The sequence below is a fragment of the Athene noctua genome, chromosome 14 (assembly GCF_965140245.1).
Source record: "Athene noctua chromosome 14, bAthNoc1.hap1.1, whole genome shotgun sequence".
Lineage (NCBI taxonomy): Eukaryota > Metazoa > Chordata > Aves > Strigiformes > Strigidae > Athene > Athene noctua.
Window position 1 is genome coordinate 12,476,197 of NC_134050.1, and position 12,731 is coordinate 12,488,927.

Consider the following 12,731-nt stretch of genomic DNA (forward strand, 5'->3'; position numbering starts at 1 on the left):
TCAAATGGGAAGTTTGGTTTGCAGGGGTTGGGTTTCTGATTGCCCAAGTGCCTGTTAAAATGCTCTCTCTGCTGCAGACAGTTGTGAGGGCGTGTGCTGTGCCTGCAGGAGGCCAGTGCTGCCTTGGGACCAGCTTCCTGGGGCTGCAGGGGGAACTGGGGCACAGCGTGGTGACACAGCCCTAGGATGGGCAGCCTCTATAGTGGTCTCAACTTCTCAGCACAGTTGCTGTCTTGCTTGCTCTGCTCTCCTGGGCACAAAGAACAGGCAGGATTTAAAGCCAAATAACCCTGCCTTAAAGTGTTCTCCAGCATGAGGAAGAGTCATTCCAAGAAGCCTCTGGGGACAAACGTCTCGCTGCCCTAGAGGGTTGTGAATTACAGCCCTGCTCTGGCTGGCCAAGCAGTGGGCATTAGCCCAGGGCTTGAGTTCAGCTACTCCTACCCCAAACTGCCACGTGGTTCCTGGGAGGACCCTGGTGCTCCCAGGGGTATGAAGAGTCAAGCTGGAAGAATCACAAGGAAACTTAGGGCAGACCTGACCTTGTGAGCAGCTCAGATATGTGGTTGGTGGCTCCTCAGGCTGACCTGGGCTGTGGGAAGGGTCAGTACCTGCCTCAGGCAGAAGCCTGAGAAGCCATCTGCTCTCATTGGGGGCTGGGACATCCCTCACCACAGGTCAGAGGACAGAGAACAAGATGGAAAACCCAGCCTTGCAACTGTAAACTGCAGCGTCACTGCTGCTTTAGAAATCACTTCTGGGCGTATGTTTCTGTGAAAAGAGTTAATACTTGAAGGCCTGATGCCTGTCTGGTTGCTACGGTGGTGGCATCCTGGTTCAGGGCTGGTGCTGGGGGCCTGGGTTTCTGGAACTGTGGGTCAGCCTGGACCCCTCTGCACCAAGGATCTGGCCTCCAGGGAGCAGTGAGACTGGGTGAAAGCTTCCAGCCTCATCTGCCCAGCAGTGCTCCCTTGGATTAGTCAGATGCCAGCAGAGCCCTTCAGTAAGTCCTTCTTACCTGTGTTGCTCTGGCAGGTTACGAGCTCCTCTTCCAACCAGAAGTGGTCAGGATATACATCTCCCTTCTAAAGGAAAGCAAGACTCCGGCCATCCTGGAGGCTTCGGCAGGAGCCATACAGAACCTGTGTGCTGGCAGCTGGACGGTGAGTGCCCTGCGGTGCCCCCCGATGTGTGCTGTGGGGAGGGTGCCCCCGGAGCTCTGGATGGCCAGGCTCTGCTCCAGGGGTGGCTGGCGTGGTGTGGGGCTGGCTCACTGCCCAGGGAGATGCTCCTGGGGGGAGAGGCTGTGCCCGCCCAGTGACGCTGCCGTGCTCTGCTCTGCCCTGCAGTACGGCCGGTACATCCGCTCAGCCCTGCGCCAGGAGAAGGGGCTCTCTGCCATCGCTGACCTCCTGACCCACGACAGCGAGCGGGTGGTGAAAGCGGCCTCCGGGGCCCTGCGCAACCTGGCGGTCGACTTGCGTAACAAAGAGCTGATAGGTGAGGGCTGCAGAGGGGGGATGACGTGCTGTCCATGTCCAGCTGGGTTAGGCAGGAGCTTCCTCCTGATACCGGCAGCTGAGGAAGCGTGTGGGCATGGCGTCAGCCCAGTGCCTCTCTACTGCTCCTCTCCCAGAGCAGCACGTGCTGAGCTCCACTGAAAGGGACATAAAAAATTGGTCACCTGTCCCTGATCCTTCTGCAGTGTTTTTTTTTCCCTTGCAGTCCTCTTGCTTGCTTGCTCATGCCCAGTTCTTTCCTCATCCCAGGTAAACACGCCATCCCCAACCTAGTGAAGAACCTGCCTGGAGGCCAGCAGACCCCAGCCAAAAACCTCTCTGAGGACACAGTGGTGTCAATCCTCAACACCATCAATGAAGTAATTGTAGACAACCTTGAGGCTGCCAAGAAGCTGCGGGAAACACAGGGGATTGAGAAGTTGGTGCTGATCAACAAATCTGGGTAGGCTCTGCTCAAAGGATAGTGCAAGGAGCAGAGAGGGGCTTCTCCAGGAGCTTGTTTGAGGCCGTTGGGAATTTCCAAACGTTTCTCCCTTCACCTCTTCCTAGGAACCGCTCAGAGAGAGAAGTCCGAGCAGCTGCCCTCGTCTTGCAGACAGTCTGGGGATATAAAGAGCTGCGGAAGCCCCTTGAGAAGGAAGGCTGGAAGAAGTCAGATTTCCAGGTATGGAGATGCCCTGTTGTGGCTGGGGTAGTAGGTTAGGTCCTGCAGCAGGGGAGAAGGGTTTTCCTGGAGCTCAGCAGTACTGGATTTCAGCTCTTACCTTGCTGGTGGGGTTGGAGACCCTCAGAGGTGTCCCCTCTGCCATTTCTCAGCACGTGACCAACAGGAAGCTTTTATGAAGGAAGAAACACTCTTAAAAGCTTTAAGCCCTGTCCCACACAAGGATGTGGATCTGCAGGCAGGGAAGTTTGCAGCACTAAAAGCCACTGGCAACTGAAGAACAAGGCTCTTGAGGGCTTGGTTTTTCCCCAGAAGCTGGGACTGTCCTTGCTGCTTAAGGGCTGGCTGCTGGAACACCCTCTGGTTGCCTCAGGCCCCTTGCTTAAGGGCTGTGGGAAGAGGGTTCCTGGGTCTTGGAGGGGTGGGATGTGCTGATGGGGAAGGAATCTCTGGGCCAGAGTGTGAGTGGTCATTGTCTGATGCTCCAGGTGAACCTGAGCAATGTGTCCCGAACCCAGGGAGGCAACTCGTTTGATGACAGCACCTTGCCTCTCATCGACAGGAACCAAAAATCAGGTGTGTTTCCTTCCCTTCAGTACCTGTCCCCACTGTCATCCTTCCACCTCGTGGGTACTCAGAACAGCTGGTCTTTGTCCCCTCCCTGTTCAGCCCTGGCTTTCTTGGCAGCCACAGCTGCTCACACAAGGCTGTCAGTCTGGGCTTTAGGTGCTTCTCAGGGCTGGAAATGTGTGCAGTTAGCATAGGTCCTGTAGCATCCTTGGGTCAACGGTGCTGCAGCTGGGTCTGGGCTCCTCTCACTGGGGTGGGAGCTGGGTGGCTCCTCTCTGCTGCTCATGGCTGCAGGGGCCGTGTCTGACCTGCTGCTCTCCCGTGCTTGTAGACAAGAAATCCTCACGGGAAGAGATCCAGATGAGCAACATGGGACCAGGTAGGAGAGGGACTGGGATGGGGGCATCTTGTCTCCTTGGTGTGCTGGGTGGGGGCAGAGCTCGCCTCTCCTGTGGGGACAACAATGCTGCCCCTCAGGTGATGTGACTGACTGTCCCCTCTCCTGCTCCAGACAACTATTCCACACTCAATGAGAGGGACCACAGCAGGACACTGGACCGATCTGGTGACCTCGGAGATATGGAGCCGGTGAAGGCAGCACCGTTGATGGTGAGCAGCTCTTCCTAATGTGGAGGAAGAGTGAGTGGGACCAGGGTGCAGGAGGTGACACATGGCTGTTCTGGCTGGCAGGAGGAGGGGAGAACTGGGCTCCCATGACTAACAACCCCCTTGCCTGCCCCATCACCCCTACTAACTAACCCCTGTGTGTCTGCAGCAGGAGGAGGGGCAGGAATTGCAGCCTGAGGTAGAGGAGGCGGAGGAGGATGCTGCCATGCTTTCCCCCGTGTCGGTATGTCCCTCAGTGTCCTGAGCAGCGGTGACAGATCCTGCTATGCTGTTAGGGGTGCTTTGGAAAGCCAAATTCTGCTCTGATTGCTGCTGCCCGCAATTGCTGCCTGATCCATCAGGGCCATGATCACACCTCCACTGCTCACTGGCTCCCTGGGCATGCTAACATCTCTCCTTCTCTCTCCACAGCAGAAGATCTAGCTGATATCCCCGCCTCCACTCAGTTTGGGTTGATAATATATTATATATATAAATATATATATATAACTCTTCGTGGTGGAATGGACCGACTTTTACCTTGTCTTATTTTTGGATTTTTTGCTGGACTGTTTGTGCCAACTAGCCAGCCAAATGACTGGGCCTGGTCCCTCAGGGGCAGCCCGGGCCACTCTGCCTCCTCTAGACTGCTGCACCTCCCTGTTCTGGGACACCTCGACTGTAACTCTTCCTCCCTGTCCTCTACCACCTCCTTCCTCCAGAGAGTAAAACCCTCCTGCCTGACTCTGCCGGACTGACCGGCATGGATGCTGCAAAAGGACTCCAGATCTCTGCCTTGACCAGGAGCTGCCTTCTCTTCCATGCTTTCCCTCTGCTCAGAGATGTCTGCAGGGACAGAGTCTGGGACCTCACTCGCCGCCTTTTTGTTTTGGTTTGGGTTTCTCTTTTGTTGCCTATAGGATATATTTTTGTGCGGGATCACTCTTCAGCCGGGGCTGTGGGGGTAACGGGAGCATTCCCTCCCTGGCGGCGGCAGGACCAGGGTGAGAGGGGGATTGGAGTCATGGAGGAGTGAGGGGAAGGAAAACCAGCAATAACTTCTCTTGCTTTGCTCTAGATGAGGCTTTGGGGACATGGGAAGGGGGATCTGGCTCTGGGTCCTGCGAAGGGGTCTGGATGGTGCCGCCGGCCCCCACCTGGTGACTGTGTGAGGAGGGATCCCTTGTGCGGGGAGGATGGTCAGTGCGGGGGCTCGGGATGGGCCTCCCGGTGCTGGAGGCGGCGGGTCCCTGTGGGAGGAGATGCGACGGGGCTTCTGGGGAGAGGCTGCGCGGGGCGCGCTGCGTGCCGGGCGCCAGGAGCAGGGCTGCAGGCGGGTAGAGCCAGGATCCCCCCTCTCACCCCGCGCACCAGCCGCCTGCGGCGGTGCCCCTCTGACTTTCTCTTGACATGTGCCTTTCTTTTGCCACTGTGAAATAGCTCTTTGAATCGTACTGTCTGGCTTCTTCGCTGGGGAAGGGGTGTTTCTGGGCTTCCGGCAGGACTGAGCTCTTCCCTTCCTCACCGGCAGCCTTAATTGTCTGCAGTGAGGCTGGAAACCTGTGTCTGGGGGGATCCCAGCCCCCCCGCCCTCACTGATGGGGCGCAGACTCTTACCTGCATCCTGTCCTGGGGAGACGAGGCTGCCACAGGAGCTGGGGTGTACACATCCCCCTCCTCCTCCTCCTCTCTGCTGTGGTGGTGGGGGGCACATCCAAGTGCTGTGATCTTTTGGGGAGCCCTTAAGCTCCCTGTGAACTGGAAGCCTCTCTAGGAGGCTGCAAACTGGAGCAGGAGCCCTCCCCAGCCTGGGGCTCCCCCGAAGTGTGGGCTCACGCGGGGAGGCTGCAGCAGACAGAACTGGTGCCTTGCTCCTGCCTGCTCCTCTGCCTGGAAGCACCTCCCGGCTCTGGCTGAGCCCTCCCTGGCTCCAGCCCCACCTCAGCGTGGTTTGCTTTTGTTCTGGGGTCTAACTCTTCTCTCTTTCCTTTAAATATGTAAAACACTAATTCCTTTTTTTAATTTTTAATTCCAAATGAACCAAAAAAAAAAAAGCTTCCCCCTTCTCTCCTCCCCTGGCTCTCCTGAGCCACCCCTGCCCTGGCAGGGAGTGGAGGAAGGGAGTGGGAACCAAGAAGCCGTTCCTTGTCTGATTCCTGTGCACACTCTTGTAACGCTTTTAAAACAAAATGATTTTTTTATATAAATAAAGTTTTTAAAGTGTGTCTCTGTGCCTTCCACTTAAGGCTGCTACCTTGGTGTCTTTAGCTTTGCAGTTGGGAACAAATGCCTATTCTTGGGGCAGGGCTGTGCACTTGAGTGTTGCTTGTTTGTGTGTGGTTCTGAAAGATTCCACTTTGACAAACCCTTTCTTGGGTGGGAGTGACATTTCCTCTTTGTAGCAAAAGATTGGAGGAAAAATACAAAGCACCAAAACTGTGTTGTACTGAGCTCACAAAACTTTTTGCAGGGCAACTGAGAACCCCTTCTCTCCTCTCCCCTGCTGGCAAGGCTTTCCCTCCATTTCCCCTCTCCTCGTGTGGCTGGCGGACTTTGCACAAGTGCAGAAGTATTAACAGTCCCTTCTTAAAAAAAGGGGGGAGCCCTTTGGAGCAGGAGCTGCCCCCCCCCCGAGCACAGACAGGCTGCAAACGTGCTTATCCCTTTCTCAGGATTACTGAAGCCAGGCTGAAACACCATGTTAACCCACTTTGCTTTCACCCCTCTGTGTGTGTGAAAATAAATACAGAAAGCAATTCTGTAAATGTGTGGAAATAGCTTTTCGAAAGCAGTTTTCTGGCTTCTATTTCAACATAGTTTTTTCCTGAAACTACATTGCTGTTGGAAAAATTTCACTGGGGTGCAGAGCAGCTCTTTTAGCCCTGTGGCAGCGAGATGCAGTCTGGGGTGAGGCAGGGCTGAGGGGGGCGATTTCCTGCACAGTGCAGCCTGACTGGAGCTTGGAATCGCTCTCCCAGGGCAGCTGGGGCTGCCCTCTAGGTTACAGGGGAATGTCACCCTGGCCTGCAGCACCCTGGGAGCTGGTGACCCGGTGCACCCATGGGTGGGGGGAGCACTGATGGGTGCCCCTGGCTATGGGGGTTCCAGCCCTCCCACCTTGACTTCCACTCTTGTCCCCAAAGCCACCAGCAAATGGAGCAAAGGCAGGGTCGGTGTTTTATTGCTTCAGGTTGGGGCAATGCCTGGAATGCAGCTTAGTGGGGACAAGGCTGGGAATGTCTCGAGGGAAAGGGGGCGGGGAGTGATGCCAGGGGATCTGGCTTGGCAGAGACAGTGCTGGGGGCTTTTGGCTCTGCAGGACGGATGCCAGGGGCGTCGGTGGGTGGGAGGACACGAGGCACGTTTGGCTCAGCAGGGACAACGCCAGGGGTGTCGGTGTGGGGACGATACCAGGGACAGGCAGGCAGGGTGGCTGTGTGCTGGGGTGCAGCTGGGGTGCCGCGGCTCAGAGGAAGAGCTTGTCGTGGCAGGCCTGGCAGTACATCTTGTCGCCGCGCTCGCGGAAGGTGCCTTTCTGCAGCTGGCCCAGGCAGTAGGCGCAGATGAAGTGCTCGGGGTGGTACTTACGCCCCACGGCCGTGATGCAGCGGCCGGTCACGGGGTGGCCGCAGCCGTGGCAGATGTTGCCCTGCCGCTGGTGGAAGTGCAGCTCACAGTAGGGCCGACCGTCCAGCTCGAAGAAGGAGCCGCTGGCGAAGCCACTCAGGCACTCCTGGGGGGAAGGAGATGAAGAAGGCTGGCACGGCCTTAGGGACACGCTCGCCCCGGTGCCCTGCTGGCCTGGCGCACACTCACCGCACACACGAAGCACTCGGGGTGCCAGACGCCCTGCAAGGCCGACAGGTAATTGTCCGTCACGGGGCGCTCGCAGCCCTGGCATTTCGGGGCAAACATAGCCAGGAAGTCCTGGCGGCAGTACGGCTTCCCGCCCCGCTCGTGGAAACCTGCAGGAGAGGCGTCAGGATGGGCACCCACCTGGGGGAGGCTTGGGGCAGGGGGCAGCGGGGCAAGGAAAGAGCATGAGGGGATGTCAGATGCAGCAAGGGTGCCACGGCAGGGCTATGGGGGGGTGGGGATGCAGGGGCAGGGCTATGGCAGGGGATATTGGGATGGGGGCAATGGGGCAGGACCCCCACTCCTGTCCCCTGGGACATACCATCATCTCCGAACACCTTCCCGCAGTGGGCACAGAAGAAGTGCTCGGGGTGCCAGGTCTGGTCCAGGGCCGTGAGGACTTTCTGTAGGAAGAAGCAAGGTGAGGCTGCCGGTGGCGGTGGGGGTGGCGTGGGAGGCCGGGGGGGTCTTACCTCACAGATGGGGCCGGCACAGTAAGCGCAGCGGGGGGTGAAGGCCTGGTAGTAGTCCTCCTGGCAGTATGCCTGCCCACCCCGCTCGAAGAAGGGGCAGCCGCCCAGCTCCTGCCCACAGCGGGTGCAGGTGAAGTGTTCAGAGTGCCAGGTTTTGCCCAGGGCTGTGAGCACCTGTGGGGAGGTGGGGGGCAGCGAGAGCAGCTCCAGGGGATGCTGTTAGCCAAGGGGAGAGGGGCCGCAGGGTGGAGGTGTGGGGGGCTCACCTTGCCAGCGATGGGCTTGTGGCAGGCGGCGCAGACGCCAGCAGTGGCAGTGCTGATGCCCAGCTCCTGCAGGTCCTGGGTGAGACTGCCCAGCATGTTGTCCAGCGAGGATGAGGTGTCCACTGGCACCCCAGCTCCCTGTCCTGTAACCGCCAGCTGCCAGGCAGGAGCACGGTGAGAGCTGGGTGAGGGCCAGGCCCCCCGACTCCTTGCCCCAGAGCCAAAGCTCACCTTACTCTGCATGTGGCCCAGGTCGGCCAGGAGCTCCTCCAGCTGCCAGGCAGTTGCTGTGGGCGGAGGCGAGGAGAGACGCCGCTGCGGGACCAGCACCGAGCTGCTGAGCACGGCAGAGAGTGAGGGACGCTGCGGCTTCCAGCCCGAGGCCAGAGCACGGTCGGGGCCGAGAACCCTCCACCCCCGTGAGATGCTGCCCTTTCTTCATAGGCCACAGCAGGGGATGGGGGACAGGGGCCTCCCCGGGGATGTGCTGGTGGGGAGCGGCCGTATGTTGTGGGAGGGGGGGTGATCTGCTGGAAGCCCAGTCCTCGCCCCAGCAGTGCTCCAGGGATGCAGGATGCACCCTCCCCACCCCAGCTTGCAGAAGGACACGTTTTTTGGGGCGATATGTATGAGGCCAGGCAACTCCAGGGAACGCACCCAAGCGATGGAAAGGGTAGCCCCAATGGCTTCACCGCCTCCCACGGCCACGTTTTACCTGTACACTGTCTTCAAATCCTCTTCTGGAGGTTTTGAAGCCCGAGGTGGCAGCTGCACCTGAAGAACAAACTCTTGTGGCTGAGCCCATAGGATGCTCCCCTGGCACTCTTCACAGCCCATCCAGCACCACCACCCCTGTCACGAGCTGAGCAGGGTCTCAGCCACCCGCCCCACTGTGTTGAGGCGTTACCTTCACAGCCGCTGAGGCAAGTGGCTCATGGCCACGGGGGGCTGGGGGCCCAGTTGTGGCCAAATCCTGCTTGTAGGAGCTTGGCACCTGCAGCACACAGTCCTTGGGGGCTGGGCGAGAGCTCTGCTCCAGTTCTGCCAGCAAAGCATCTGCACAGAGAGACCCAGGTCAGGCACCCTAGCCACTGCCTGCCCCCTGCTCCTGTGTGCCCTCCTAAGCAGTCTTGTGCTACTCTTGAAATGTCAGGAGTAAAAGCAGTGTCATAGCAGCTTGACAGCCAGGGCTCTGAGGGATGGTGATGGCCCTGAGCACCCTCACCTGGACCCCCCCTCGCCAACACAGGATGTGCCGACCGCACTGTGCACCTTCCTGAAGCATGGGGCACTGCTGGCAACAGGGCTCCTGCTTCGCCCACATACTATCTCTGGCTTATAAAGAAACATCCACCAGCCCTTAAATTCATCCCAGCACAAGCCCTGGCACAGGATTGCTCAGGGAAATCTCAGTGCTTTCCGTGCACCCAGATTGGCACTTCCTGCAGGCACGGCGAAGCGCTTTCTCTTTCTGCTTTAACCTTGCCACCTCACTGCTCTCATGTCGGGAAACAGGGGGGATCCCCCCTCCAGCAGCTGCTTCCCTGGCCCCATCTCCCCCACCCCAGGCCAGGGATGACTCCCGGCACCCTTGGATGTTGTTCCGGACCCTTGGGCTGCTCAGCCCCGTTCCGTCACTGCAGCCTGTTTCCTGCCTTAGAGCGTTCTCCATTTTTGTCCAAACGCTTGCTCGACCGCCTGGGCCCCCTTCATCCCCTGGGATGGGGGAAGGCATGGCAGGGAGTGTGGCTCCACTGCTGCCCCCTCTGCAGCATCCCCACCTGACCCCGATGTAGAGGAAGGACAAGGCTCCCCCGAGCTGCTGAAGGCACAACCCTGCACCAGGCCTGAGCATGGGCCTGGCTCTGGAGGGTCCTGGCTTACCTAAATCCTCCATCCTGCCTCGGCATGGGGTGCTGGCAGCTGAGGGGCTGGGGTAGTGAGCTGGCAGGCTGGGCTGCACAGGCTTTTGGTTCCGCTCTCCAGCCTCGCCTCCACCACCCCGCCCCCAGGACTGGGGTTTGTCGCTCGGGGTTTTTCCTCTGTGGGTTGTGCGCTCTGCACTACGTGCGGCAGGCAGCAAGTGGTGGCAGAAGCTGGGGCAAGGGGAGCTGAGGTTGGGGCTGGAGAGGGAAGAAACTGGATAGTGGGTTGTTCAGGCATCTCCTGACTCATAAAAACCATCAGAACTCCTTGGGCATCTCGGCTGGAAGCCAGAGCTCACCCATCCTGCAGACCCACGCCCTTTCCGAAAGCCACCAGCTGCGTGTGACGAGGGACGGCATCCCTGCGCCAGGGAGAAACGCATTTGCGATGGCGTGATGGAGGTAGGCACAGGACCCACAGTGCTGGCATGCTCCAACGCAGCCCTGCTTTTTGGAGCGATGCTTTTGGAGTTTCGTCTTGGATTTCCAGGTAATGGCAAATCCCTTTGTGTCACTTAGAGCCAGTGTGAATGCAAGGACTGGGCTTGCTGTGGCAGCGCAGGCAGTGATGGCAGCGCAGGCAGCGGTGGCAGTGCAGGCAGGGATGGCAGCGCAGGCAGTGGTGGCACTGCCGAAGCTGGTGGCTGTGCTATGCTCTCCCCTTGTCAATGCTTTGGGCCACTTAAAGGTTTCCCAGAGGTGCCATGTGTATGACTGCTGGGCATAGCTCAGCCCTGGGGATACACCTGCCGGCGTCACCACCAGCCAGGCACAACACCCACCAAACTGGAGCATTGATCTCTGCTGGTAATTTGAGCAATTTACCCACTGTTGGGACTTTTCTGCTTCTCCTGAGCCAGAGTGCTTCAGTGCCTGGGCACCCCGCACGGCCCTCTTGTGCGATAAGCCCATGAGCACCTGAATGTGTGTTTGAGGCAGGAGTGACGCAGGGGTTTCTGGCAGGGACACGGGTCGAGGTGGCAGTCTGCCTGCCCTGAGATGCAGCCACAGGTCCCTCGCTGTTTGGGACAGACAGACCCACAGGTACTGCTGTTATCCCTGGTGCCCCCACTGACGCCCAGCTCCTGTGAGGGTGATCTAGTGATATTTATGGCTTGGCTTTTTAGTAAAGAAATTTTTGGCACTGCTGAGAGCAGCCAGTGGATGTTGAAACAGCTCCAAGGGACTGGTGAGTGATCTGGTGTGGGGGGATGAAGTGGAGGCCGCTGCAGTGGAGAGAGGTAAAGAACTGCCATATTCATTACACTAGCGGACAGAGGAGTGGCAGGAGATGGCAGTGCAGTGATGCCCACAGTCAGAACATGCCCCGGACCTGAGGAGTAGACACTGGGATGACCTGGAGGGGGAGCATGGCACCAGCATGCTCCCCCTGTCCCACCACAACCCTCCAGCTTGTTTCTCCCCTAGAGCTGCTTTTCCAACCTGCTGTGAGGGGTTTTTCCCCCACGCTGCTGCCGGTGTTCTCACTCTTGCTGGTCTATCATCCCATCGCAACAGCCCTGCCCAGCTCGCCTTAGAGCCAGCTGTGGTGATTTATCTCAGCTGGCATGTGCAGAGGAGGCTGCATGTGGCTTGACACATCCTTTGTGCTCTTGCTAGGGTTTTTGGAGGAGGCATCACCTTGTAGGTGCATGTATAACATCTCAGACACCTTGGCTACCAGCCCCATGCAAGCCTCACTGCATCCTTGCTAGGCTCCTTGTAAGTACGGACTACCTGGGGGTTTCAAGGATGCTATAAAACCTTTGGGAGCCAAAGTTATGAGCCACACAGACAGAGCCCATGGCTCCCTGCTGCTTCTCCTGTGGGTGTGTGACACTTCTTGTGATGTCTCACCTCTCTCACGCCACCTACATTGTGGGTATCTCTTTGATCTTGCTCCCATACTCTCTGGGTTTGCCTCTCTGCTGCCCACCCTCCATTTCATCCCCAGAGAAGAAGCTTATTCAGAAAAAAACCTCATTCCAGATAAAGCCAAATAAGCCTCATTTTTGTCCCAGCTTTGCCAGGGGAGAGGAGGCCCAGTTCTGTGTACAGCTCCACTGGAGCAGCTTTATGCCTTGTCGGGAGAGCTTTTAGAATTCTCAAAGAAAAGGTTGCAGTCAGGCACTGCACTGCCTCCAGATGTGTGATTTGCCACGAAATAACCCAGATAGATGCACAAGATGTTACTGCTTCAGAAACATTACTGGTCCTGGGGAAGGAGAGGTTCGCCTCAAAGCCAAATAAAAGCAAGTGTAACGAGCAGGATGCAGCCATCTGTCGGCACCTGGAAGAGGGTCTGCAGTCGGGACCTGTAAGTATCCTCATGGGCACCCGCAGGCTCTGTCAGTGGCTGGGCTGAACCTGCTCCTTCCAAGTCGTTCCTCTCCACGAGTCCACCAACGCCCCGTGCCGAGGCAGCTGCAGCCTCCTGCACAGCTGAGAGACGAGCGCTCGCTGCGCAGCTCCAGCCAACACGGACTCGGCCACCCGTTCTCACGCATCGCTGATCCTGTCTGCACCATCAGGGTAGGATGGGGCTGAATTAAGCCCCTTTGTACCAAGTAGGCACATCAAGGTTCACTTAATTACGGTCCATGTTGGTGAAGCTCTGTTGTTGTCTGCTGAGAGACACCCAGCAGGGCACCATCTCAGGAGAAGCCACGTGCGATGCTGAACTGTGAGTCCCGTGATAGGCTTCAGGACAAGCAATGCTGAGAGCTACCCAAAAGGCAAGTCACTGCTTGTATCAATCCCTTGTGGCTACTTTGAGACACTTCCCTTTCTGCTAATAGCAGAACCTTCCTGTCTGCGGAAGGTTTCAGGTTATTTTTAGACTTCTGAGTGAT

At 58.0% G+C, this 12,731-nt stretch overlaps 2 protein-coding genes across 3 annotated transcripts in view; one reads left to right on the plus strand and one right to left on the minus strand.

The window, feature by feature from the left end:
* Nucleotides 1–5,585, plus strand: part of CTNND1 (catenin delta 1) — a 30,794-nt gene extending 25,209 nt beyond the window's left edge. Inside the window, exons 13-20 of one of the 2 annotated variants that reach the window (XM_074918696.1) lie at nt 1,036–1,163; nt 1,350–1,500; nt 1,770–1,962; nt 2,070–2,184; nt 2,673–2,760; nt 3,086–3,151; nt 3,266–3,363; nt 3,793–5,585. In XM_074918696.1, the coding sequence (XP_074774797.1) occupies nt 1,036–1,163; nt 1,350–1,500; nt 1,770–1,962; nt 2,070–2,184; nt 2,673–2,760; nt 3,086–3,151; nt 3,266–3,363; nt 3,793–3,804 (851 nt within the window). In that variant the 3' untranslated portion in view covers nt 3,805–5,585. The remainder of the gene's footprint in view (nt 1–1,035; nt 1,164–1,349; nt 1,501–1,769; nt 1,963–2,069; nt 2,185–2,672; nt 2,761–3,085; nt 3,152–3,265; nt 3,364–3,792) is intronic. The other variant, XM_074918697.1, reaches the window with a different exon arrangement.
* A 1,241-nt stretch (nt 5,586–6,826) lies between these two features.
* LPXN (leupaxin) lies at nt 6,827–9,851 on the minus strand. The gene is made up of 9 exons (XM_074918301.1): nt 9,839–9,851; nt 8,862–9,010; nt 8,670–8,728; nt 8,186–8,291; nt 7,955–8,110; nt 7,689–7,862; nt 7,538–7,619; nt 7,177–7,325; nt 6,827–7,093 (listed from the first exon to the last, which is right to left on the minus strand). The coding sequence occupies exons 1-9, from the start codon at nt 9,849–9,851 to the stop codon at nt 6,827–6,829; spliced, it is 1,155 nt and encodes a 384-aa protein (XP_074774402.1).
* Nucleotides 9,852–12,731: the final 2,880 nt, after the last annotated feature.